This window comes from Sinocyclocheilus anshuiensis, unplaced genomic scaffold (genome assembly GCF_001515605.1).
Source record: "Sinocyclocheilus anshuiensis isolate Anshui unplaced genomic scaffold, SAMN03320099.WGS_v1.1 scaffold160, whole genome shotgun sequence".
NCBI classification, from domain to species: domain Eukaryota; kingdom Metazoa; phylum Chordata; class Actinopteri; order Cypriniformes; family Cyprinidae; genus Sinocyclocheilus; species Sinocyclocheilus anshuiensis.
In genome coordinates this window covers 439643-466087 of record NW_015554119.1, presented here as the reverse complement: position 1 = coordinate 466087, position 26445 = coordinate 439643, and the positions used below count along the sequence as shown (strand labels likewise).

The 26445-nt window shown below is 36.6% G+C and overlaps 5 protein-coding genes across 6 annotated transcripts in view; 2 read left to right on the top strand and 3 right to left on the bottom strand.

The window, feature by feature from the left end:
* The window catches only part of LOC107669986 (ras-related protein Rab-25-like), a 7493-nt gene extending 6753 nt beyond the window's left edge, over window positions 1-740 (bottom strand). Inside the window, exons 1-2 of the mRNA XM_016462434.1 lie at window positions 525-740; window positions 118-313 (exon numbers count right to left, since the gene is read on the bottom strand). Coding sequence (XP_016317920.1) covers window positions 118-313; window positions 525-561 — 233 coding nt within the window. The 5' untranslated portion in view covers window positions 562-740. The remainder of the gene's footprint in view (window positions 1-117; window positions 314-524) is intronic.
* A 748-nt stretch (window positions 741-1488) lies between these two features.
* LOC107669988 (splicing factor 3B subunit 4-like) lies at window positions 1489-4271 on the top strand. The gene is made up of 5 exons (XM_016462437.1): window positions 1489-1577; window positions 1885-2013; window positions 2099-2641; window positions 3527-3862; window positions 3957-4271. Exons 1-5 carry the CDS (start codon window positions 1544-1546, stop codon window positions 4124-4126), a joined length of 1212 nt encoding a protein of 403 aa, XP_016317923.1. The 5' UTR covers window positions 1489-1543; the 3' UTR covers window positions 4127-4271.
* Window positions 4272-5945: 1674 nt separating this feature from the next.
* LOC107669989 (GA-binding protein subunit beta-2-like) lies at window positions 5946-12520 on the bottom strand. The gene is made up of 7 exons (XM_016462438.1): window positions 12483-12520; window positions 8551-8718; window positions 8249-8443; window positions 8021-8162; window positions 7736-7903; window positions 6815-6930; window positions 5946-6718 (listed from the first exon to the last, which is right to left on the bottom strand). The coding sequence occupies exons 1-7, from the start codon at window positions 12513-12515 to the stop codon at window positions 6389-6391; spliced, it is 1152 nt and encodes a 383-aa protein (XP_016317924.1). The 5' UTR covers window positions 12516-12520; the 3' UTR covers window positions 5946-6388.
* Window positions 12521-12839: 319 nt separating this feature from the next.
* LOC107669990 (protein AF1q-like) lies at window positions 12840-15245 on the bottom strand. 2 transcript variants are annotated; one of them, XM_016462439.1, is made up of 2 exons: window positions 15080-15245; window positions 12840-13624 (listed from the first exon to the last, which is right to left on the bottom strand). In XM_016462439.1, exon 2 carries the CDS (start codon window positions 13616-13618, stop codon window positions 13361-13363), a length of 258 nt encoding a protein of 85 aa, XP_016317925.1. In that variant the 5' UTR covers window positions 13619-13624; window positions 15080-15245; the 3' UTR covers window positions 12840-13360. The 2 variants fall into 2 exon arrangements, with proteins under 2 accessions (XP_016317925.1, XP_016317926.1); XM_016462440.1 differs by having other exon boundaries at window positions 15149-15245.
* Window positions 15246-16630: 1385 nt separating this feature from the next.
* Window positions 16631-26445, top strand: LOC107669987 (protein FAM63A-like). The gene is made up of 11 exons (XM_016462436.1): window positions 16631-16765; window positions 17052-17120; window positions 17305-18341; window positions 19462-19519; window positions 21127-21191; window positions 23044-23202; window positions 23286-23388; window positions 23509-23651; window positions 24647-24838; window positions 25092-25232; window positions 25834-26445. The coding sequence occupies exons 3-11, from the start codon at window positions 17712-17714 to the stop codon at window positions 25912-25914; spliced, it is 1572 nt and encodes a 523-aa protein (XP_016317922.1). The 5' UTR covers window positions 16631-16765; window positions 17052-17120; window positions 17305-17711; the 3' UTR covers window positions 25915-26445.

The following is a 26445-nucleotide window of genomic DNA, read 5'->3' as shown; positions in this document are numbered from 1 at the left end:
ACCCAATTGCTGGGTTTGTCCCTATTTTACCCAGCACTGGGTTGTATTTAACCCAGCATTTTTTAGAGTGTAGGATTTAATGACAAATATTTTGAGATAAGGAAATGAGTGACTTACGCGGAGGTAATAGCCCTGTAGCGCTCTAGACCTGCAGTGTCCCAGATCTGGGCCTTGATGGTAATACTATCCACTTGAATGGAGCGAGTGCTGAATTCCACCCCAATGGTTGTACGGCTGTCATGATTGAACTCGTTTTTGGTAAATCTTGACAGTAGGTTGCTCTTTCCAACCCCTGATTCCCCAATTAAAACCACTGAAAGACAACAAAAACCTTTTAGCTCACTTTAATTGATTGACTTTCTATTCTAATTCACAAAATTTGAATAAACATTAAAGATGGTGACAAGACAAAAGATAACAATTTTATTTAATTTTTTACATGCTCAAGATTATTATCATTATCATTCAGACCGTAAAAACTATCTGAGATAAATCTGATCTCCAGTCAACTGACTAAAACTTACCTTTGAAGACAAAGTTGTAGGCTAAATCTGTTCCCATGTTCAACCCTAGCAGTTATGCCTCAGTCTGTATTTAGTGCTTACGTGTTACTCTAGCTCAAAATCCACTGGGAGGAGAAAAGCAGATGCTCAAGTTTCTAAAAAGGTTTATCGATCCATTCTTGTGCTGTTCTAAAGGCAGATTCCACACGGCTAGACTCTTCTTTGAGACAGTTGGGGTGGGGGAGCAGGTGAAACAGGTAGAACCACTGACACACAATGGGAGTGACTTCACACTCTCGCACAAAACTGTTAAATCACAGTTCTTTCTCAATACAACAGTACATGTATCCAATTTGTATGTCTGTAGACATACAGCTGAGTCATAAACCTAGCTGTCCTGCATCAACATGTACTTCTCAAACCTGTCACGTTCACAACTCCTACTGACAGGTTCAGTTCCTGTAAACATAAAATAAAGGGGTTTAATTTAATATGCCATGACATATAAGCAAGGATGTCCTATTTCAATACAAAAGCTTTGAATGAAAATGCAGATTTACTTTATTTTTATGCAAATGTACCTGTTTGGACGAGTGTTGTTTCATGTTAGGCTGGTAAATCACACCTCTGCTGTTCGTGCAGCATTTGCATGTCAGTATTTTTGCATATTGTTGGGTATCTACAGCTCATTGTTATATTAATAAACTGCATGTTTGATTTTAAGGACTGTTTTGTTACTTTTGTATGATGGTACTGTGTATTTTGCCACAGATGTCCTGTCAGTGTACAATCTAGGTCCTGAAACAATGATATAGCACTGCTCTGACACTGCTGTGAGCAATATTAAGAGCAAAGATTAAGTAATTTCACAACAAAAAAAAGAGCAAAGGACGCAGTAAATCAGAATTAAACAGCCACAAAAGCGTAACGGTGCATCCTCCTGCCCTGTGGGCGGCAGCACTGCGCTGACGTTGTATTGAATCGCGAAACGCTACAGAGGAAAGCGAATCACTTCCGTCAGAACGAACGCCGGGTTCATCATGGCGGCGGGGCCGATTTCAGAACGAAATCAAGGTAAATTTAATAATTCTAAACTCGTAGGGGTACTTTAATGCACTTTATTTAAGACAAGAAAAGTATTGCAGAACTATGGAAAGATTTAAGCTTTTCATATCTGCCATTCATTCAAATATGCTTGCGAAAAGCAGATAACAGAGAAAAGTTTTGGTTTTAATTTAGATTTAGTGTATCAAACTAATATAATATATGTGTATAAATACTATTAGTAGTAGAAATAATCATCAAAATAATGTGTATTTTATTTTATACGTGCCTTATCTTTGTGTCCAATGCAATAGTGTTCATTTTTATTTTTTTTCAGATGCCACTGTATATGTGGGAGGTCTTGATGAGAAGGTCTCTGAACCTTTGTTATGGGAGCTTTTCCTGCAAGCTGGTCCTGTTGTAAACACACACATGCCCAAAGACAGGGTAACAGGACAACATCAGGGTGAGTTACCTTATCTTTGAGCCTTCAGAGAAAACATTCTAACATTTTCGATGCTTTTAAGTTGATATTTCTCTCTAATCTTCAGGTTATGGCTTTGTGGAGTTCCTCAGTGAAGAGGATGCAGACTACGCCATAAAGATCATGAACATGATCAAACTTTACGGCAAACCCATCCGAGTCAACAAGGCTTCGGCACACAACAAGAACCTCGACGTCGGTGCCAACATCTTCATTGGCAACTTAGACCCTGAGATCGATGAGAAACTCCTTTATGACACTTTCAGCGCTTTCGGCGTGATCCTTCAGACACCGAAGATCATGCGAGATCCGGACACGGGCAACTCAAAGGGTTATGCTTTCATCAACTTTGCAAGTTTTGATGCCTCCGATGCAGCTATTGAGGCCATGAATGGCCAGTATCTCTGCAATCGGCCCATCACGGTTTCATACGCCTTTAAGAAAGACTCAAAAGGCGAGAGGCACGGCTCGGCTGCAGAGCGCCTCCTGGCCGCCCAGAATCCACTTTCACAGGCCGATCGTCCCCATCAGCTTTTCGCAGACGCTCCACCACCTCCCACACTTCCTACACCGGTCATGACCGCCCTTGGAACAGGGATTCCAATTCCAGGTTAGTTGAAGGGATAGTCGACCAAAAATGAAAATTTACTGATTATTTACTCATCCTCATGTTGTTCCAAACCCATAAGACAATTAACTTTTCTTTTCTTTTTTATGAAACCTGAGCGGTTTCTTTCGCTTCATTGAAAGTCAAGTCACCTTTATTTATATAGTGCTTTATACAATACAGATTGTTTCAAAGCAGCTTCACAGTATTAAGCAGAATCAATGATGCAAACTACTTCAAATGAGACAAATTCTTCTATAAAGCAGCTTTAAAAAGACAATATTAGTGTCATTATTCAGTTCTGGTCAGTTCAGTGTTTATTCAGTTCAATAACAGTCTAATGTTAGTCAAAAAGAAGCTCTACACAAGGCAATATTGTCATTTTTCAGCTTGAGCCAATTTATTGTCGATTCATTTTAGTTCCGTAACTGTTGAAAAATTTGTCAGTTATGAAACAATTTTGATTCATCTTTAAAGCAGCTCTGATTGACTCATCTAGCACATCAAGTATCTGTGTCGATCATTGTTTAGCTTAAAAGCATAATTTAGATCTGTTCATCATATAAAGTGATCATATCTCTTTTGAAGACTTGGACTAAACTGCTCCATTCTTATGGATTCCTTTTATGACGCATTTATAAACTTTTTGAGTCTTTTTAAGTTTTGATTAACCGGACTTTCAATGGAGGGACAGAAACCTCACAGGTTTTATTAAAAACATCTTAATATTTTAAATCTTACGGGTTTGGAACGACATGAGGGTGAGTAAACGATAACAGAATTTTAATTTTTGTGTGAACTAGCCCTTTAATGTAAGGATCTTGGACCCAAGTATGTTTGCTCTTATTACTGGTACAATAAATGTTTTTTGTGTAATTTTTTTTGTAGGAATGCCACCTCCTGGTGCTTTCCCACCTGTTCCTCCTCCTGGCACAATGCCTCATCATGGGATGCCACCCAATATGCCCATGCCTCCTGCACCAGGTACTCCTGGATCACAGGCTGGCGGCGCAGGGCCCCCGCCGGGACCACCGCCCTTCCCTCCTGCGGGAATGAATCCACCAGGAATGCCGCCCATGCCGATGCCTCCGTCAGGACCTCCAGGAATGGTGCCTCACCCACCTGGCCCGCCTGGATCTTCTCAACCAAGAGCACCACCTCCACCCGGCATGCCTCCTCCACCCATGGGTGTCCCTCCCAGAGGACCGTTTGGTCCCCCAATGGGTACGTGTGTGAAGAAGTGCCTTGTTGTGCTTTTAAACGGAAGCAAAATAGACGTAATCTGTTGTTAAGCAATAATTCCTCCCCTCTTTTACAGGTCCACCAATGCATCCAGGTATGAGGGGACCTCCTCCGCCAATGCCACCTCCAGGTTATGGTGCCGGCCCACCCAGACCCCCGCCTTTCGGCTTTCAGAGAGGGCCTCCCATGCCGCCACGTCCTCCTGCTCCACCGAGGGGTCCAGTGAGAGCACCAATGCCTCCCTAAACCCTAATGTGAAGACCTTTTTAAAAGCTTTGTCAGTTTTATTTACATTCTGTACTTTGATAGATGGATCTCTTGCTTCTTTGTGTACTGATTTCTTAATTTTGATTAATGTACCTATTCAGAATTAGCCAGAATAAACGATTTTATATAACTGTCATTTTATTATTATTTCTTTTTTATTTGAAGTACTGTTTTAAGTACAGAAGCAATGATGCATTAAATTGCTCGAAAATGACTTTAGACATTTATAATGTTACAAAAGATTTCTATATCAAATAAATGCTGCTGTTTTGAACTTATTAAACAAGGAATCCTGAAAATGTGTCAGGGTTTCCACAAAAATGTTAAGCAGCACAACTGTTTTCAACATTAATAAGAAATGAGCAGCAAACCAGCATATTAGAATGATTTCTGAAGGATCATGTGACTCTGAAGGATCATGTGAAACTGAAGACTGGAGTGATGATGCTGAAAACTCAGCTTTGCATCACAGAAGTAAATTACATTTCAAAATATATTAACATGGAAATATTAAATTGAAATATTACACAAAGTTACTGTTTTACTATATTTTATCAAATAAATTAATCCTTGGTGAGCAGAAGAGACAAATGTAAAATAAAATAAAAATCTTACCCCAAAATTTATTAGTCTTGAAAAATGGATCATGTGACTCTGAAGGATCACGTGAAACTGAAGACTGGAGTGATGATGCTGAAAACTCAGCTTTGCATCACAGAAGTAAATTACATTTCAAAATATATTAACATGGAAATATTAAATTGAAATATTACACAAAGTTACTGTTTTACTATATTTTATCAAATAAATGAATCCTTGGTGAGCAGAAGAGACAAATGTAAAATAAAATAAAAATCTTACCCCAAAATTTATGATTAGTCTTGAAAAATCACACATTTAGTGTTGTGGTGTGCACAATGTTCTTTTACTGGGTTGTATATAACATGAGCAACAGAAAATGTACACAGAAGCCACAAATTGATCATTACAATATTTTTAATAAAAAATAAGTCAAAAGCTTTATACATCACATAAGCACATAACACAAGTGGAGGAAAACACTAAACTCAAGATTTTGCATTTACACCACTGTAGCTTCATAAATTGTAGTGCCAGTATATTACTGTGGCTCATGTTTACAATGTGAGGATGAGAAACATTCATAATTTTATGAATGGTTAAAAGGACAAATAATTACATAATTCCTTTGCGAGAAGTTTATGCATCTCAACTGCTTAAAATCGACCATTTCTGCTGAGGTTACTACATTTATGTCCTTGACAAACATCACTTACTACCACTATTTTCTGTTTTATAGCATTTATACATTTTAATCACTTCTGATCTTGCCATCTATTGCAGATATCGGCATGTCATAATTATGCACCTCAGAAACCACTTATTTTTTCATAACTCAGGGAGGTCACAATTATGCATTTTAACATACAAAACCCTGATGCTGAATTTAGACTTTTTACATTTGTGAAAGCTTTTTTCTTTGTCACTTTGCACAAGAGATCTCAACTTAATATTCAAAGTAATTAAACATATCATACAGCAGAGAAAAAAAAAAAATGTTACACAAGGAATGTGAGTTAAATGTTAAATGGGAATTATGCTTTATACCCACTGAAACAAATACCATATATGCAATAATTAATGTAGAATCCTTTGAGTGAAAACTAAACATGACCAAAGGCACTTTTAATTAACCTATAGATTTTAAAATCGCCAAACAGAAAAAAAAGATTGACTACTTTTTTACTTCCAATGCATAGAACACATGACTGCTGCATTCTGAGATGAAGTTTCATTGTTTAATTTCAAAAGTAATTAAACTAATTGTCTGAATAAGGCAGCTACATTTCTAGGGGATCTCAAAAAACATACAGTTTGCAAAGAGTTCCATCCTGAGTGAACCTTTTCCAGCTGTTTTGAAGAACCCAATCTCGGACAAATCAGGGGTGACCACTTTTAAAGACACTACAGATACAGACTCCCAGAAAGAATCATTTTCCCTGGTCACGCGTGTGTGTGTGTGTGTGTGTGTGCATATGATGCACATTGTGGTTGTTTCTTTGTGAACTTTCATTTGAAGCAAGAAACATTAACCTGAACAGAACAAGGAAATAAATTACAAAAAGGACTTAACTGCCAAAAAATAAAAATGAACCAAAGCAAAACCGTGCTGATGCACTCTTTGGTTGCTTAAGCACTGAGTCCACGCTCTTGGGCCATCTTTTATGAAATGACTTCCGTGTGACCCGCCGTGGCTTCCACTAAAGTTATCTGCTCGTCCGCAGAGTCGATCTCTTCTGTTTTGATGACTACGCCACCATCTGAAAACATGACTACTTCCTCTTCTGCCTCGGTTGTTTCTTCGAAACCAACCTCTTCCTGCACAAACACGACTTGCTCCTGGTCCAGGGCTGTTGTACCGTTGGGCTGTCCATTTTCCATGGCTTCCAGTTTCATGCGGTACTCCTCTGCTTCCTGCTCTTTGCAGAGCAACTGCTGACGATAGGATTGAGCTTTCCTGTTGGCTTCCTGTAACTGCCACTGGAGATGCTCCTGGAGATTAAAGATAGAATCAAGATGGAGCGGGGTGATTTTTAACATCTGGATGTTTTGCTCTTAGGGTGTTTTTTTACATCTAGTTACACTCACTGTTTCACTGGTCTCTGCATTATTGGATGAAACTTCGATTTTCCTTTTACGGGCAGGAGGTTCGGAGTCATCTACCACTTCCTCTGTGATTTGATTGGCTGGAACTGCCAATACTACTAAAGAAAAAAAAAACACCATTAATTACAGAAAGTACAAAACTGCAGTGAAAATATACTGTATCTGAAAAAAAAGGTAAGAAAAAAACCCATTAAAAATAAAGAAATTAATACCTTTATTTAGCAAGGATGCATTAAATTGATCAAAAGTGACTGCAAATTACTTTTACACTGTTACAAAAAAATTCTATTTCAAATGCAGTTTTTTTTTACTTTCTAATAATGAAGGAATTTTTAAATATATTCAAATAGAAAATAGTTATTTGAAATTGTAATATTTCACAATTTTACTGTTTTAATCTATTTTTGATTAAATAAACGCAGCTTTGATGAGTATACAATGGCATTTTAATGCCATATTTAAAAAAAAAAAAAAAAAAGCTTTTTTTGCATAGAAGCTAACAGAAAAATGTTGTTTCTGCCAATACTGTAATTTTTTCCCTCTGGAAATATTACCTTTATTCTTAAAATATTCAGACTTTAATCTCGTATTTCTACAACTTTATTCTTGTATTGTTACGACTTTATTCTGGTAATTTCGATTTTTTTTTTCAAAATATTATGACTTCAATCTCACAATGCTATGACGTTATTCTCATAATGTTTATTTTATTCTCAAATTATTTCGACTTTAATCTTGTAATCTTATTATTTTTTTTATTTATGTGGCACATACATTGCTGTCATCATACATAAGAGAATTCTTTGAAATATGAAACATTTACAGACCCCAAAATATATTCATCTAAAACTGTAACATTGAGAAGTTCTCTTCAAAATCTAAAATAAGAATAGTTAGTCATACCTTGTCGTCCATCCTGCATTGTGACAAAGAACGGCTGGCCGAGTCCATTTGTCTGCAGATTTCCATGTTGATCTGTTAATATGGTTATGACCCTCTGACCCGATTCATTCACCACTTGCTGGATACTCGAGTCCAAGGCACTGACAGCGATGGCCTCCTCTGTGTCACCTGAAAACAAACAGAAAACAAAAAGCAACTGTTGGTTTAATTACTATTTAAGATCAGAAAAAAGCTTCATATTGCATTATTCCATTCCATATTTATTTTCTAGTCAACTTATCATACCCGAGTTGGTTTTGATCAAGTCAGTGAGGTTGACGACTCCCCCTTGGATGTTTGGGACGCCCTGAATGATGAACTGTGGGGTGGAGCTGCCGTTTATGATTGACGCTTCGGCATTCCTGTTCACCTGATTCTGCATTCCCTCCTGAAACACACAAAGAGGATTCGTCATCTTTAACATTTCCTAAACTATTCTCTAATGTTTTTTCGTTTTCCCTGAACATGACAAACCTGTAATAGTTGCACAAGTTCAACGTGCTGTATGTCGACAGCGATATCAAAAGCTGATTTGTCAAACTTGCTGAGGGCATGTACATCAGCACCATGTTTGATCAACAGCTCTGCGATGTTGTAATGGCCGTGCTGGGCTGCCCAGTGAAGAGCAGTCATCTTCAACATGTCTTTGGCATTGATATCGGCACCACTCTAAAACATTTAAGAAACTTGCATCAGTCTCCTCAGCTGACAAACTGAGATTTGAAATATTTTCAGTACATTAAAAAAAGTATAACAAAAGACAAGCATTGTCTTACCCTGATTAATAAATCCACAATGACCTCATGGCCCTCAGTGGCCGCCATGTGCAGAGGGGTCCTGTCCACTTTGGTTCGGGCATCTCTGCTGACACCCGCCCTCAGCAGCACTTCAGCAGTAGAGTAATGACCATGCTGGGCTGCTAAATGTAATGGAGATGTTCCAAGCTGCAAAAAAAAAACTTAAGAGTCAACCAAATGAAAACACCCCAAAGCAATTTGTAGGCGTGTGTATGTGTACACAGGTATTGGAATTTGGCGCGGGATTGCGCATAATTCTACTGATTCCCGCAAATATTTCAGCGTGAAAGATGCTCGGGACAGATGACGGAATGTATCATTTGCACGTGCTTTTGAGTCTTACAATTTTAAACATTCAAGTGCTCAATTCATCACTTGGGAAAAAAAGCTCTCTGTGAAACCCCTTTCTGTGAGCTCACACCCAAAGTGTGTGCACATAGAGATGCATCTGAGAGCGCGCGACTACAGAATGAAGTTGTGTTGCGCCTTATTGCGCATAAATGGCCAAATACATACAAAAAGTATGTCAAAATGCCCGTCTTGTTGAGTATTCACGTAAACAGTCGATTTATACTAAACATTGTCAGTATATAGGCTATTAAGTGAATGTAAACAGTTGAGAAACAAAACTTGTGTGTAACAGTTAGAGCTGTGCAGGAGTCTTAAAGAGACAGCAACCTAAATAAACCTGCTGCTGTCTGTCATTAATGTAAAGATTATAATAGAAAAATAAAATAAAGATAATTCCATTTCTGTGGTATTTCTGTACCTGAATATTACTGTTATACCTACCTGAAAAACCTAAAGCACTGTTCATTTTAGTTGTATCTTGTTAATGTATTTGTTTGTGCCATTGCTCGTCATTTATCTATTCTTATTTTAATACTGACTGTTTACTTGTTTATTTTTTAATATTGTTTATTCAATTCAGAATTTGAAAAAGTTATTTTTAAGTATCTTCCTCACAATATAAATATGAATCAACAACATTATAAATTGTAAAACACAAATACACTGGGTGACGAAATATTTAGGTTATATGATTGTAGTTAAAAACATATGTCTAAAAAAATACCCTAACTCCCCCCTCAAATTAAAAAATCCCCCCATAAGAGCCACTTAAAGGGGGAATTCCTCCCATTTTCCAAAACGAAATTCAGGCCCCGAGTACGTTTGCAACAAAATTTTAGCTGGGAATGTGACTTTTCCAGGTTTGAAGAAAAAAAACAAAAACTCCGATACAGATACTTCAAAGCTTTCTAAATATCATACGTATTAATGGAGGCCATAAAAATGTAGCAAGTTTAATAGGATCGGTCTACCCTGTAAAAGCACAGAATTTGGATGGGAAAAAAAATCAATTTTCATTAAAGGACATTGTATTAATATTATTTGTATAATGTTAATGCAACAATTAATATGGTAAAATTCCCTTCATATTCTACATACAGGTTTTATGAAGGTAAATAAGACTTTTTAAAGTCCTTTAAAGGGGTTATATGATGTTGCTAAAAAGAACATTATTTTGTGTATTTGGTGTAATGAAATGTGTTTATGCGGTTTAAGGTTCCAAAAACACATTATTTTCCACCGCCAATTCCTGCCGGACCTGAGACTCGAACCCGCAACCTTTGGGTTACGAGTCCGACTCTCTAACCATTAGGTTAGGGTTACGACTTCCCCAAATGACTTATACTGTCTTTTTAAGCGTTGCATCGCGCCGTGTAAACATAAAACCATGTCTGCATTTGTGATCGGAGAAATGACAAACAACAAGCGCTACTCTACACTGCTCAAAACTCGTGTTTAAATCATCAGTGGCAAATTCTTTAAATATGAAAAACGTACTTACAGTCTGTGAATCAGAACAGCAGACATTCTAGTCTACTCTCCCAGAACCAGGAAGTTGTAAATACAACTTAACCACTGATTTCTAGTCGTGTCCTCTTTTGGAAGGCCAAACAAAGTAGTTTCACACGGCGGACTAGAGTGAGCGGAGGCGGGCAGGCTTGAGAACGGTGTGGCCGGCAGATTCGACGAAGGAGCGGCCGGCAGGCTTGAGGCAATTACATATGCCATAATGGGAATAAACTGTATTATTATATGAAGATGATGTCTGTGCATTCATTTAAGAGAGATATACTGGACTGGGGAAATTTTGCTCTGCTACTGACCAATAATAAGCGTCAAGCCACATCCTTAACTTCTTTTCAAATTATGTAGATTGACTAAATGTAAATTTGACTTGTAATGTGAGATGTGTAGCAAATTAATACAGTTAGTACAGTTATCAAAGTGACCTATATTTTTACAGACATATTTAATTTGCATTTACAAATCTAAAAATGTCGTCTTAAAAAAAAAAAAACTAAAGCAAAAAAAAAAACTTCCAACTCCTTAACGATATCCGTAACGTTACTTTGCACTACAACTTATCCGACTAGCCTAACGTTATTTGCAATCGGTCCAGAATCTAGCGTGCACAGATTTCGACGTGCCGTTTGCGTTTATATTTCATAGGATGTTTAAAAACACATAAACTAGTGCAGTAACCAGCTGAGCAATGTATTTGTTAGCAAGCAAGCTGATATTCAAAAAAGTGAATACATGAACAACAGCTTTCCTGTCCATATTATTAGAAAATAAGTAATGAAAACCGACAGAAATAACAGAGCGCGTATGAATCTTATCAGAATAAATTCCTAAGAACACATACATAAAAACATATGAAATGCATCAGTGGGTGGATATCTAATGGTGGTTTTAAAGCTCGTATTTTACATGCTAAACTCATGTGCCATGTGGAGTTAAACATAGAGCCGCGCTGATCACGCACATCCTCCATCTGCGCCACCAACTGATGAGATCTGTGTATATTAAACTTACCTCTATACCCTGTCTGTCGGACGTATATTGGGTGATATTAAAGCACTATATAGTTCTCCCTGCTGTATTTCTCAACTGGCTGAACATAAACATGTCTATGCGTTTAAAGCGCATTCAGATATGGCGGCTGATTTAACCCCGGAAATAAAAGCGAGCCGTTCAGAGCCCGTGGACGTGTCTCAAAACCTAGTTTGCTGTCTACTCAAACAGCATGCTTGGGCCTACTAGATGCGTTTTAACCCCATAAATCCTGCACGAGTCTATGATGCTCAAAATGCTGACTAGGTAGTCAGCTCACTTGGTTTTGATGCACAGCCTACTATTCAACTGTGTAGATACAATTAAAAAATATATATATTTATTTATAAATATATTGTAAGTGTATATAATAAGCAGGTTTTATGTTTAGGCCTACTTTTTTCCCCTATTGCTTATATATACATATTACTATAAAGTATGAAGTTGAGATGTATGAGTGTATAATTGATGTATAATTGTATAATTTGCAAACTCTATTTGCAGTTTTCTGCTTTCTTACACTGCTACCCAGTTGTGTTCCAAAACACCTGTGCTTATCAACACATGAAACCACCGGAAAAACTAAAAAAAGAGAGAAAAAAAATATCTTGCCAAAATCTACTCTTTATGCACCAAGAGCTTGTAACACTCCAAAGAGAAAGGAAAAATTGAAATCGCATCATATGACCCCTTCAAGGAATAAATTGAAGGGAACTAAATATGTCAGTATGTTCTCTAAATGTAAGTGTCTTGTAGCAACACTTCAAAGTTTGAAAATACAACTTCTAATGGATCTCTGTTACTTTCTAATTAATTTTACACAAAAAAAATATGTAGGAGTTTTTGTAGTAATGCCTTGTATATAGCACTGCCATTGTAACGTCAATGACATTGACCTTTTTTGTTTTTAAAGGCAATGATATCAATGCTTTGTTAATTGACTGTCTCTTGTGAAGTCTAAGAGCATAATTCTATTAACTCATAACATTATTGATAACATGACCAACCCAGTCTGTAGTGAACGGAGCTCCGTTGGCCATCAGCGTTTCTGCTTTCTTACACTGCTACCCAGTTGTGTTCCAAAACACCTGTGCTTATCAACACATGAAACCACCGGAAAAACTAAAAAAAGAGAGAAAAAAAATATCTTGCCAAAATCTACTTCAAGTTTGAGTTGCAAAGTTAGGACTAAAAAAAAACGTTTGCACCTGTTTCGGGCCAAAAAACAAAACAAAAACAAAAAAATGTTTTTGAATATGAATGTGTCTCAATGCAAGTCTCTCAATTTCGCTCATTGGTCAACGTTCAAAAATGTTATCTTTTTTATCTATAAAATGATAAATTAAACACTAATACAGATGCATTTTTATTCATTTAGCAGCAAGCTCATTTTAATTGGCATCTGACATTTGTCATCAAACATGAAAACAGTGCATTTAAACATGGACATCCGTTCAATACAAAAAGCCTTTTAAGTGAGACTCCAGTTTAAACTCATAAATTATTGTATGCATTAATATTACAAATAATTTGGCAGGCAATAATATTATACAGTTTCAGATTTCTTATTTGTTTTGGATCCCCTTGCCTTGAAGTGAATTTGGCAGATTAGAATCTGGATATCTGATAATCTTATTTCATGGCCAACTGAGCAGTCACACAGTTTACAGGGCAATAAGATACTAATACATCCATATTCAGTAATGCCCTACTAGTTTAATCAAACAAGAACCCAGTTATCACAGTTTACTGACATGGTTTAACAAGAAAGGCATTATTCATGACTCTTGTATTCATCAATATCAGATCGCAGTAGAGAATCGGTGCAACCACAGTGGCTTTAAACACAGATTTGGGTGGGAACTGAGAATTGCATTGCAGTGTCTTATAACAGCAGGCTGAAATCCAAGGTTTCGATATTAGCGATGGGCTCTTTCCAGTAGTTGAAGGTGGAGTACTTCAACAGCTCCAAATCATCTCCCTCCTCCTGTCCCAGGGGTTTTTGGGAGCTCTTGGCCGACTTCCCTTCTTTGGACTTAGGCATAGAAATGCCAATGTCTTCCAGCTCTGACAGGTCCAGTGATGGGATGGGCTGCCTCCAAAACAGGAAGGAGTCGAACTGGCTGCTGGTTGTGTCTAACATTTTGATCTGTGCATTAAGAAGAGATTTAAAAGATCAGGACAGCACTGTTGACAAGCAGATATTTATTTGAATCATAAATTAAGTAATGAAGACAATATCTCAACTAACTTGTTTCACAGAATACATTGCTTTGCTATTTAGAAACCCGTTTACATTTTCCCTCAGTGAGCTCCTGACTTCCCATGAGCTATTTTCAGTCACCTGCTATTTTCAGGGAAACTTGAGCAATTTACATCTGTAAAACAACTTTCATATGCAGGCCAAAGGCTAAAATATAATATAAAATAATAAATAGAATTACTATATTAATTATAATAAACTAATATATCAATTATATAATGTACTATAATTTTTTATTTTAAAATTGATTATGTAAAAAGTAATTTTAAGTTATGACAATTAAATGCAAACAATTTACATGCAAAATAACTTTCACCTACATGTCAAAGGAGAAATATATTATAAATCTACTACTAAAAAAACAACTTATCAATACGACGATTATAAAAGAAGAAATAATAAAACAGTGATAACAAAAAACTTAAATATCATGCTCAAGAATGTCTATATGATAGTGTCTGCATATTAAGCATCTAATTATATTAATATACTATAATGAGATGCAAGATTTAAGATCTTACAGGTGCAAGATTTATGACAATAAAATGTAAGCACCTCACATGTGCAAATAACTTTCATATCCTTGTCAAAGGAAAAATGTATTATAAAAACAGCTTATTATCATTCTGCTTATTATAAAATAAGGAATAATAAAACTGTTGTGGCAACAAAAACAGTCAATATGCTGAAGAATGAGCGGCATGATGGTGTCCACACTTCTGCCATTTAATTATATTAATATATTATAATAAGATGCGAGATTTAAGACCTTAGGAATAAGAACAAAGCAGCATTATCTTTTCGTTACAAAGAAGAGATATCATTTGGAAGCTGCAATTTTAAGAACACATGAAAGCCAATGATTAAGATGAAGCCACTCTAATTAATTGAACTACACGCTCCCGTCGCGTCGTTGGGTGATTTAGCTCTGGCCACACAATGCAGCGGAGGTATACGCCCAAATTTCAGAGACAATCGGTGGATGAGGTCCTTAAATGACCATCAGGAATATCCTGCATGTTTTATTTATCTATTGCAGCATCTCACATGCACATCTATTAACAAAGAGCCCCAAAAATAGTGATGGCGCATCTCATGACAAAGCATTTCAGAGATGCTTCAGTACAGTGGTAAGAATGGATTACAAGCAACTAACCTTAAATAGGCCTGAAGCAAAAACATTTACTAGTAAAAGACGCGATCTTATTTTTAAATAGCAAATGAGATCATATTAATTTTGTTAGACTGGACATCATGCCTATGTGATGGAACACCGAAATAATTTGTAATGCAAGGGATTTAAAAAAAATATTGCTCAAACAAATGGGAAAAAAAGCATACCCCTAGTATGTAGTCAGGTTCGCTCTTTTTGAATAACAAGCTGGTTTGTAGTAAGAATAGAAGGTGCACCCTATTTGGTCTCGATCTTCTCGCCGGCTGCTCAGCATGAACCAACCGCACCCAACATCACCAGTGACAGTCGTGGGCGATTTGCATTAGCCCCGCCCACCTTATGTGCGTGACTGAAGGGGATCAGTGACAGGTGCATAATTAGCGTCGGGTGGGCGTGGCTGATCTATTGTTCTAATAAAATAGCAAAAACCTAGTAACTGCATTTATGTGTGTATGTTAGTAGTTTTGTGGTTTTGTTAACGACCCCTTCTTTCTGCAAGTGGAGTGGTCTATTGTGTGATGTGATTGGCTGAGTTCACCGTCCATCAGGTCGATTGACCCATCTTTCCACTGCACGCAAAATGGAAATATATTGATTTTTTTCAGTAGAATAAAACGCACAGCTTTGATGTGTGAATATTTACTTTAATTTAGTGAATACCAGATGCGCAGACTGTAGATGTTTCAGTAGATTAATATTAACATCACATTAGAAATTTACAGGAATATAAAGAAGCTTTTAGAGGAGTAGTGTGCAAACAGATAGGCTAACACTATATATAGTGATCCAATATCATCCTTTAATTAAATATAGAATATTCAATACTATAATTTGATAATAATAAGAAGCTTCAGATACAAACACATGAGACGAAAATAAATGATTTACACTAGAGTTCAGCTAATTTCCAGTAATACAAAACGTAGTCAATCCTGTTTAACAGGTAAAGTTAAACATTCACTAAATGTACATTTTTGTACCCTACATTGTGCTAGCCGCAAAGCAGTCAGTGAAATAAAATAAAATAATAAAATTAGGGTAATATAGTATTTCTGAAATCTAAAAGGTTTTAGAATAAAGTGTATTTATTGATGTGTTTTACAAGATTACTCTAATGCATTGCAGGGACCGTTATATATCGGTAAAGAAAGAAAAAGAAAGTTCTGTCATTATTTACTCACCCTCAAAACTTGTATACATTTCTTTTTTTTGGCAGGATGTTTGGGACTGACAGCCTCATTCACCATTCCCCTTTCATTGCATTATTTTGCCCATACAATGAATGTGAATAAAGCTGTCATTCTTCTTAGCATCTCCTTTTGTGTTCTACTAAAGAAAGAAAGTCGTATTGGTTTGAAAAAATGAGGGTGATGACAGATTTTCTATTCTATTCTATTCTATTCTATTCTATTGCAGTGTAGTCTAGTCTAGTTGCCTGCACTTCCATCCTCCAACCACGAGATGCCACTAGATACCTGATAATAATTCAAATCCCATACGTCTTAATGACCTTAATATATCAAAACATATTTTACAGAAACATCGTTGTCAGTATGACCTAACATAACACTTTGCCAAGTAGAGAAAATATAATATAGTTATAAAGAGTAAATTAGCTTCCGACTTGACGTCACTGTTTACAAACACAGGCACCGGAAGTGAGACACAGGCAAAAACAAGATTACGGAAAGAGTGGTGAGAAAGAGAGAGACGTGCGCTGTATCAGCCGGACGGGTAGACAACAAATATCTGTAGATTTCATCCAGACACCTTCACTGGATTACTGTATTTTACAGTCTATGTTTTAGGGGCAAAGAAGAACGTTTTTAAAGACTTGCAGAAAGGTCGCTATGGTAAGTTTGTGCTGCTGCTGTTGTAAGTGATGTATTGTGAACTGCTGTACTCTTAGTATACATTAATATGTTTATGAATTCACATACTGTACTAAGTAGAAGTTGTTTTTTTGCAAACAGATTGCAAACCTTATTGTTCTGAAGAGACACAATCCTTGTGTTGACAGTTCACTTATTAGCAACCTCATCTGCAGTGTTTTTTGTTTAAAATTACAACAATTCCTCATTTTCACTGTTCAGTCTAGTGAGTGAATCTTGTCTAAATGTCTTTCTGTTTGTTTTAGAGTTTGTGAAATTCATAATATGAGATCAGAAATCCTTCTTAACCTCCAGAGCGTCACCCTTCAGTGATCAGGTGAAAACTAACCCTAAGGGTCTTCCAGCATATGTAATTATTATGCATGAAATAGTTTTGCCAAACAAACTATTGTAACTCTGAAGCTCATATTTTTAGGTCTACTTAAGAATTGCACAGTAACGCATTCTGGTTTATACATGTAGAGTTTGTAAATGCTGACATGCTTTATGTGCGTCCACAGAAAGCCTCCCTGTGACTCAGCTGTTCCCAGAATTAGGCAACTCAAAAACGACACGACTAGGCAGAGGTGTGCTGAAAAACTGCCACTTTAACGGTTTCCTCCTCCGCATACTAGTGATGGATGTGGCATGAAAGCAAGAAAGTATCAAGTTTTTAACTTAAGAAGGAATTTATGTAATATATCTGTAAGCGATTGCTTTTAAAAGACTGACACGGGTAGAAACGTGGGTCCTAAATCTCAGAAATATGAAGTAAGCAAAAATTAAATTTTTGGGAAAAGAAAACAGTCACTGCCAGATTTTTTTTTTATCAGCAACAAAAAAACCAACAAAAAAAAACGTGTTTAGCTTTCCACCCAAGTTTAATTGGCTCTGTTAATTATAAGCACCTAATCTCACCTGTCAGGTCATGGCAGATTCTTGCCCAGACACCGTTGATGGTGAGATTATAGGCATTTCTGAGGGACAGCAGTTAAACACAACCAAAAATGAGGACTTTGATGCTGTTAAACCACAGGACAAGGAAGTCAGCCCAAAAGAGGGTGTCACCAACGCTGAGCAATCCTCTGGGAGTATTTCTCACCTTATGAAAGATGACCTTATAACATGCAAAAATCCTCCAACAACCACAGCTTCCCTTGAAGACGAAGTTAATGCAACTCTGTCTGCGACCAGTAAAAGCCAAGACAAAACCGATGAATCTGAGATCATCAATAGCCAATCCTACACGCCCAGCCAATCAGAGGTGACGCCCACTTTCTCCATGGCCAGTCTGGAGTTCTCCGAGGAGACTAATGGGATTCCTCCTGATAGACCTTTGATTTCATCCAAATCTGCTGAGGATGGCAACCAAGTCCCCTCTCAGGGGAGCGGAGGGGCCTGTGTGGGGGCTGCGAGGGCATCAGAGCCTAGCATGCCGGCATATTATTTTGTCAAGTGGATTACCTGGAAAGAGAAGAAGACGGCTATTATCACACAGAGCGAGAACGGACCCTGCCCCCTGATTGCCATCATGAACATCCTGTTGTTGCGGTGGAAGGTAAGCCATTCAGCATTACCTGTTCGTCATAGGTAGGGTTGCAAAGAGGTGGAAAATTTCCAGTAAATTTCGGACACATTTCAGAAATTTTGGAAACTTTCCAGGATTTTTTTGGAATATTCCAGGGATTTTTGGAAAGCGAGTCATATTTGCAACCCTAGTCATATTACAAACACATGGTTCAAAACAAGTACATTATGTGTGGTGTTTGCTAAGGCAAGCATCACTTAAACTGTTTGAACAAACCCAAATAAATATTAAAATTAAAATAACTGCACAAAAAATAAGTATAAAATTGTAATTAATCTGTGTTAAAAATCAGTGATATATGTAGAAATATAAATCTTACTGACCATTTTTTTTGAAAGAAATTAATACATTTTTATTCATCAGTGACGCATTAAATGAATCAAAAGTGACAAAATTTCTATTACAAATAAATGCTATTCTTTTGAACTTTCTATTCATCAAAGAATGCTAAAAAAATCAGTTTCCACAAGAGTATAAAGCACGGATGTGTTTTCAATACTGATAATAAGAAGGAATGTTTCTTGAGCAGTAAATCAGCATATTAGAATGATTTCTGAAGGATCATGTGACACTGGAGTAATGATGCTGAAAATTCAGCTTTGCGTCACAGGGAAAAATTACATTTGAAAATATATCATAATATAAAGTAGTTATTTTAAATTGTAATAATATTTCACAATATTACTGTTTTGCTGTATTTCTCATAAAACAAATGCAGCCTTAGTGAGGCTTCTTTAAAAACATAAAAAAATCTTACCGACCCCAGACTTTTGAACTGTAGTGTATATATAAATATATAAAATCCATTGTAATCAGTCATACCAGTATTGACTTTTCACTGACCTAGTAATAGACTCATTACTCTTCTTATCTGTTCCTGTGTGTTACTGTATAAACACGATTTCAGCTTTTAGTCTGATAACACATTCAGGAAAAAAAAAGTGTTGTGAAATAGAAGACAAAAAATGTAGACGAGGGTGTGCCATGACTGAAAGCAGAAGTATTTGTTTGTGAATTTCATGTATGTGTACTTTAGATCATTACATGTATGTAAAATACGAACTGTATGAACTCTGTGTCTATTCTTCAGGTGAAGTTACCGGCTCAGATGGAAGTGGTCACCACTGAAGAGCTGATGGCTCACCTTGGTAAGATGTTTTAGAGCACTGGACATGCTATGTTACATAATATGTTACATCAAATTATATTAAAACACAAAGTGCTTGAGTCACAGCACATCTTTCCTGGTAATGGACTGTGATAAGTTAAGGAGCTCTAGTGATGCACCACAGTAAACTTTATGGTTGGAAACAGATGGCTAGTGTGACTTGAGAAGAAGGGGGTGTGGTTACTGTGTGAAAGCATTTGTGTTTCAGTACCACTAATGGCACCCCAATCACGGATTATACCATTAAGTCTCTGCTCTTTGTGTAAGTAGTAATTTAGAAGATGCTTTTAGGTTAAATGCCTTGCTCAAGGACACAATGGCAATACTTTCTGACCCCTCGATGGGTTTGAATCGTTACTAGTTCAGCCAAAAATGAAAATTTGCTGAAAATGTACCTTCCCTCAGGCTATCCAAAACGTTGTCAGTTTGTTGGAGAAGTTTAGCATTGCATCTCTTGCTCATCAGTGAATCCTCTGCAGTGAATGGGTGCCGTCAGAATGAGAGTCCAAACAGCTGATAAAAGTATCACAGTAATTCACAAGTAATCGTCATGACTACAGTTGATCAATTAATGTCTTGTGAAGCGAAAAACTCTGCATTTTTAAGAAATAAATCCATCATTAAAGCGATTTAACTTTAAACTGTTGCTTCTGGCCAAAATACAAATCCATAATAATGCTTCCTCCAGTGAAAAAGTCAATTTCCTGTTATCCTTCCACATTAAACTCCACCAACATATTTGTTTAGAATAGTTTTGGACCGTTTACACTTGTAAATGGTTTATCGCTTAATCTGTGTTGATCTGTGTGGATAGAGGGGGAAAAAAAGTCTTGATGGATTTGTTTATTACAAACATGCAGCTTTTTGCGTCACTGGAGTTGTGTGGATTATTGTGATGTTTTTATCACCTGTTTGGACTCTCATTCTGACGGCACCCATCCACTGGAAAGGATCCATTGGTGAGCAAGTGATGTAATGTATCTGTTACATCTCATGAAGAAACAAACTCACCTATATCTTGAATGGCCTAAGTAAATTTTCAGCAAATGTTCATGTTTGGGTGAACTATTCCTTTAACTACCACTCTTGATCAGCTATGGGTGTAGGTTTTCTTTTACAGTGTCCCTAAAATGTATTTGGTAACGTTTGCACATTGAAGTCACAAACATGAATGTCATTGCATTGCATTAAATAACAAAATTCAAACTGTAAAAAAAAAAAACTCTTAACTTTTCTTATCCATTTTTTTAAATTCCTATTAACCAACTGGTGTCACTATCATAGTATTTATATTTACGTACTTACATTTCTCTAATACAATGATATTTTAAGTGTGGCTTAAGTGTCCAAATATTTTTTGGAGCCACTGTATATCACCTCTTATTAGGTCATAGCTAGAAAGATCAACATGTGATGAGGATGTTGTTGCTGAGTGATGGGGAAATAAACCAGAAGCGCTTTCACAAACAATACAAATATGTTTGACATGAAAAGGTGACACTTGTCAAATCTCACAGTGAAAACAACCTTCGACAGAAAGCTAAAGTGTTTTTCAAATGCTTAAGTCTGATTCTATTCTTGTTCCAGGTGAATGTGTGCTGTCCATCAAACCGCGGGAGGAAGCAGAGGGCATGGAGCTCAATTTCCAGCAGGTAGATCGTAGTGTGGGAGAACAAGTGTAACAGGCTCAGCTCTGCACAGATCTTCAGCACATGTCTAGTCAATATAATTAACATGTTAAGCAGATGGGCTGTGCTGAACCAAAAGATATATACAATCAGATATTGTGAATGAGACTTGAAGCTTGTGATCCCTTCATTAACAATTACAACAATTACAACGTGTGTTTGTGTTTATGGTTGCACAAATGAAAGCCTCCTTTTGTTCATGTGCTGTTGCTGTTTTTTTTGCTCATGATTGAAAATTAGATGGATTCAATAGAAGAATTCAAGCTCATGCAAGATATTGCTAATATTTTAAATCTTTTTATTTTCATCATATTTTTATTATTTAAATAGCTTGAGTGTACACAGATAATACAAATGAAATATGTATACATTATTTATTTTGGAATATTTGAGATTGTTATTTTTTTTCTGAATATAGTCTGCTGTTGGCTTGTTGAAAATTGGAAATGGATATAATCAAGGTTTATTTTTTATAGAAATTAGTAACTTTTATTCAGCAAGGATGCCATTAATTTGTCAACGGTGACAGTAAATGCATTTATATTGCTACAAATAAAGGCTGTTCTTTTGAAATTTCTATTCATCAAAGAATCCTGGAAAAAGTATGATAGTTTCCACAAAAGTTGTAAGCAGCACAACTGTTTTTTACATTAATAATAAGAAATGTTTCTTGAGCACCAAATCAGCATATTAGAATGATTTCTGAAGAATCATTCTGACGGCACCCATTCACTGCAGAGGATCCATTGGTGAACAAGTGATGTAATGCTACATTTCTCCAGATCTGTTCTGATGAAGAAACATACTCATCTTCATCTTGAATGGCCTGAGCAAATTTTCTGCATATTTTCATTTTTGGGTGAACTATTTCTTTAACCACCACTCTGTTGATCAGTTATGGGTGTAGGTTTTCTTTTACAGTGTCCCTAGAAAGTATTTGGAAACGGTTGCACATGGAAGTCACATACATGAATGTCATTGCATTGCATTACATAACAAAATTAAAATCAAGTGACAACTGTAGAAAATCTCAAATTATTTATATATATACAGTATGCTGTTGCTGTTTTTTTTGCTCATGATTGAAAATTAGATGGATTCAATAGAAGAATTCAAGCTCATGCAAGATATTGCTAATATTTTAAATCTTTTTATTTTCATCATATTTTTATTATTTAAATAGCTTGAGTGTACACAGATAATACAAATGAAATATGTATACATTATTTATTTTGGAATATTTGAGATTGTTATTTTTTTTCTGAATATAGTCTGCTGTTGGCTTGTTGAAAATTGGAAATGGATATAATCAAGGTTTATTTTTTATAGAAATTAGTAACTTTTATTCAGCAAGGATGCCATTAATTTGTCAACGGTGACAGTAAATGCATTTATATTGCTACAAATAAAGGCTGTTCTTTTGAAATTTCTATTCATCAAAGAATCCTGGAAAAAGTATGATAGTTTCCACAAAAGTTGTAAGCAGCACAACTGTTTTTTACATTAATAATAAGAAATGTTTCTTGAGCACCAAATCAGCATATTAGAATGATTTCTGAAGAATACTGACACCAAAAATTACGAACTGTAATGCATTTATTAATTTGTCATTTTTAAAATACAATCTACATGATTTCAACTTAATAGGTTAGCTCAGAGCAGTTAGCATGATTTGTGGTAAATATTGCTCATAATATCTTCCACCTGACCCAGAAATCTCAAGATCTCACGCGCTGAGGTCAGTAACATAACCATGATAAATTACCATGAAATAGCACCATGTATTTGTATGCAATATTTCTCATTCCCTTCACAGAACATGAGCGATGTGATGGCTGTGCTGCCAAAGTTGTCCACGGGCCTCGACGTTAATGTGCGTTTTACAGGTGTGTCGGATTTTGAGTACACGCCTGAATGCATCGTCTTTGATCTGCTTGACATTCCGCTCTACCACGGCTGGCTTGTCGACCCACAGGTACCCACGTCACCCAGAAAAATGCTTTAATGTATTAATTCTGTATATCCAAACAACAATATACGTGCTCCATTCTTCTTTAGAGTCCTGAGGTGGTGTCTGCAGTGGGCAAACTCAGCTACAACCAACTGGTGGAGAAGATCATCGAGTTTAAGCACTCGAAAGATAGCAGTCAAGTCAGCGAAGGTACATTTGATGTTATTTCTTAAACACAAATGGCTCAGATATTGTGTATCAGAAGTGTGTGGGCTTCTCCTCATTGGATTAATGGCTGATGGGTAAGTCTTAATGCCTATTTGTTTACAGGTTTGATAGCAGAGCAATTTTTGGAGTCCACAGCAACCCAGCTGTCATATCACGGCCTGTGTGAGCTCAACACGACAGCCAAGGAGGGCGAACTGTCTGTGTTTTTCAGGAACAACCACTTCAGCACTATGATAAAGCACAAGGTGTTTATCAGCCTTCCCACACCAACACTCTCCATAGCAGCTAAGCTGATTATAACAACCCCAGCGACGTCAAACGGCTTTAAACCCACCAAAAAAAAAAAGATTTTTGGGCAGATTTTTGTAGCAAAAATAGCACAGAAGTATTTATTTGTTCATGTTTATAACCCCGAGTTAAACATTCAGCTTGAATAACTGCATTTTGCTCACATTTTGAGCAGAAAGATGCACCATAATGCTGAAATTTTGCTTTGATTAATGTATAACATTATGACTTAAGGCAAGACACTACAGGCAAAAACATGTTTTTTATGCACTGGTCAATTTTGAGATTTTTGTCTGAAGTGATGTCTCAGACTAGTGGAAAGAAAACATTCAAAATACACTTTTAGGTGTTTACTTTATTGCATTTAATCTATTTGCACCTGTACAATACATATCTGTAAAAGCTATTTTCTTAAAATGATTTTTTTTCCTGCAGTGAGCCAGAAATGTCCACTTCTGTAGCGCTTAAATTACAGTTTGAGTCCTTTCTATATTCTTAAGGTTTTTACAGAGATGTTTGTCGATATATCACTGACCTGATTTTAACATTTTATTCCTCAAACATATTGAAAATTCGTTTTTTCTGTCTGTTTCTGATTTATAGAGTCATAAAATATATCCAAAATCTCCTCTATTATAACGGTTGAGTCTAATATGTTAACAAAATGAAACAAAAATGTTTGATTTTTGTACTGGAAAAATGTTAAAGTGCGTATTTAATTAGATAATGCCTTATTTGCGTATTTAAACATAACATTTAAGAAAACCGTTCCTATATGAATTTCTTTCAGCTGCTGAACACAAAAGAAGATATTTTGAACAATGACTACAGCCATTGACTTTCATAGTATGAAAAAGAAAAATACTTTGGAAGTCAATGGCTACTGTCGACTGTTACCAACATTCTTTCAACGTCTTATCCACTGACCAGTCATCAATGTGTGAAACTGCAGGGTCACCTTTACCTGCTGGTCACAGATCAGGGTTTCCTGCAGGAGGAGAGCGTAGTGTGGGAGAGTCTCCATAATGTGGAGGGGGATGGGAATTTCTGTGACTCAGACTTCAGATTGTGCCACCCTTCCCAGAAACCCACAGGAGCCAGCCAGCCCTCTGCACAACAACAGCAGCAAATGCAGATCGACCAGGTGATTAAGATTTTGCCTTTCTTTTTGCTATCATGTAGGTATAAGGGTAACCAATAATATCAAAGCCTAACATGTAGCACCTCCCTGAAATCCGATCAAATCCCAATGCAAAAAAGAAAGCTAAATTATTTCCCACTGATTATTCTGTTTCACTCAGAAGCATGTAATTGCTGTGAGAAAGCTGTTTCATGTTGACATATACACCAACATTGGCTTAAGATTCATTCAGTGAACGTTTGAATGTGTTATCCAGGACTACCTGGTGGCGATGTCCCTGCAGCAGCAGCAGGGTGAAGCTCCCGGACCCATGAGTGATCTTGAGCTGGCCAGACAGCTACAGCAGGAGGAGTATCAGCAGCCACAAACACAACAGCACCAGCCCTCAGCAGGACAGGTACTTCCTGTCTTCCCTTCAGAAGGGAACTCTTGTGCATGAAACTTTAGAGAATCATCCTTTGAGATTAAACTGGCTTTATTCATGAAACCCTGGCAGAATGAATGTCTTGAGTAAGTCATTTACAAACCATTGTGTAAACTGTTGCATTCAGTATAGTGCAGCGGTTTACATAAGAGTAGATTCATGAATGATTTAGACATACTTGTCTCAAAGTACACTCCTGTTCAAAGATTTTTTTAAATAAGTCTTATGCTTACCAAGGCTGCATTTATTTGATCAAAAGACAAGTAAAAATAAATGTGAAATGTTTTCTGATTTAACATATTTTATATGAAATAATTTATTCCTGTAATGGCTTGTCACATGATTCGTTAGAACTTATTCTAATATCTAATATAAAAAAATCTTACAGACCCAAACTTATGAACCCTAAAACTTGTTCACCCAAAAATGAAAATTCTGTCATCATTTACTCACCCTCATGTTGTTCCAAACCTCTAGTAGTTCCTTATGATGGGAAAATGCCCTTTGTAAACTTTTCCTCGCTCAAGTTACTGAAATTGATCTCTAAATGTGTACTTTCTTCATATCCCTGCAGATGAGAGGTCAGGCCGAATCTCAGCACGGAGGACAGAGGCGCCGGGAAAAGAAAGACGACTCGGATTGTTGTATTCTTTAAATCAAACCACTCACCACCATATCCAGACTCTCAAAGCCACTTCAGCTTCAGTTTCTTCTATACCTCTACTGAAACAAAGGACTTCACTCTTAGCAGACCTGTCGTCCCAATGCCAAGCCTGCCTTTACAGTACAGTTGATCCCCTTGTTTTTGCCTTTCCTTTATCCTTGTGGTTGGAACTGTTGCTCATCGTTGTCTACTGGACCAAATAAAGGTAGCAATTGTTTCTAAGCCTTAATGAGCATTTGTTTGAGTGCTACTGTGGAGCTCCTAACTATGCCATTAAAGATTGAAGACTGTAATGGTAAATAATCAGGTATTGTAATAAGAATTTAATATTACACTGAAATACTACTGTCTCAAGTTGATCTGTACATAGTTACTGGTCATTGGCTTTTCATCCAAAGTGATATACAGTACACTACGTACATTTGATTGCCTCAGTGCACCGTGGAGCTCCCTGGATCCTGTAAGCTGAGCTAATAAAAGCCACCTCTGTGTTAACAGGAAATGTGTTGATTTATGAAACGT

Excerpts from the sequence above, each read along its gene's own strand:
- LOC107669988 (XM_016462437.1), top strand. The coding sequence starts at position 1,544 with ATGGCGGCGGGGCCGATTTCAGAACGAAATCAAG. Across the intron at positions 2,642-3,526 it reads AACAGGGATTCCAATTCCAG|GAATGCCACCTCCTGGTGCT; the intron begins GTTAGTTGAAGG and ends TTTTTTTTGTAG. Across the intron at positions 3,863-3,956 it reads ACCGTTTGGTCCCCCAATGG|GTCCACCAATGCATCCAGGT; the intron begins GTACGTGTGTGA and ends CCTCTTTTACAG.
- LOC107669989 (XM_016462438.1), bottom strand. The coding sequence starts at position 12,515 with ATGGCCAACGGAGCTCCGTTCACTACAGACTGG. Across the intron at positions 8,719-12,482 it reads CTCCGTTCACTACAGACTGG|CTTGGAACATCTCCATTACA; the intron begins GTTGGTCATGTT and ends TTTTTTTTGCAG. Across the intron at positions 8,444-8,550 it reads TTGTGGATTTATTAATCAGG|AGTGGTGCCGATATCAATGC; the intron begins GTAAGACAATGC and ends TAAATGTTTTAG.
- LOC107669990 (XM_016462439.1), bottom strand. The coding sequence starts at position 13,618 with ATGTTAGACACAACCAGCAGCCAGTTCGACTCCTTCCTGTTTTGGAGG.
- LOC107669987 (XM_016462436.1), top strand. The coding sequence starts at position 17,712 with ATGGCAGATTCTTGCCCAGACACCGTTGATGGTGAGATTATAGGCATT. Across the intron at positions 23,389-23,508 it reads TAGCAGTCAAGTCAGCGAAG|GTTTGATAGCAGAGCAATTT; the intron begins GTACATTTGATG and ends ATTTGTTTACAG. Across the intron at positions 24,839-25,091 it reads AGCAAATGCAGATCGACCAG|GACTACCTGGTGGCGATGTC; the intron begins GTGATTAAGATT and ends TGTGTTATCCAG.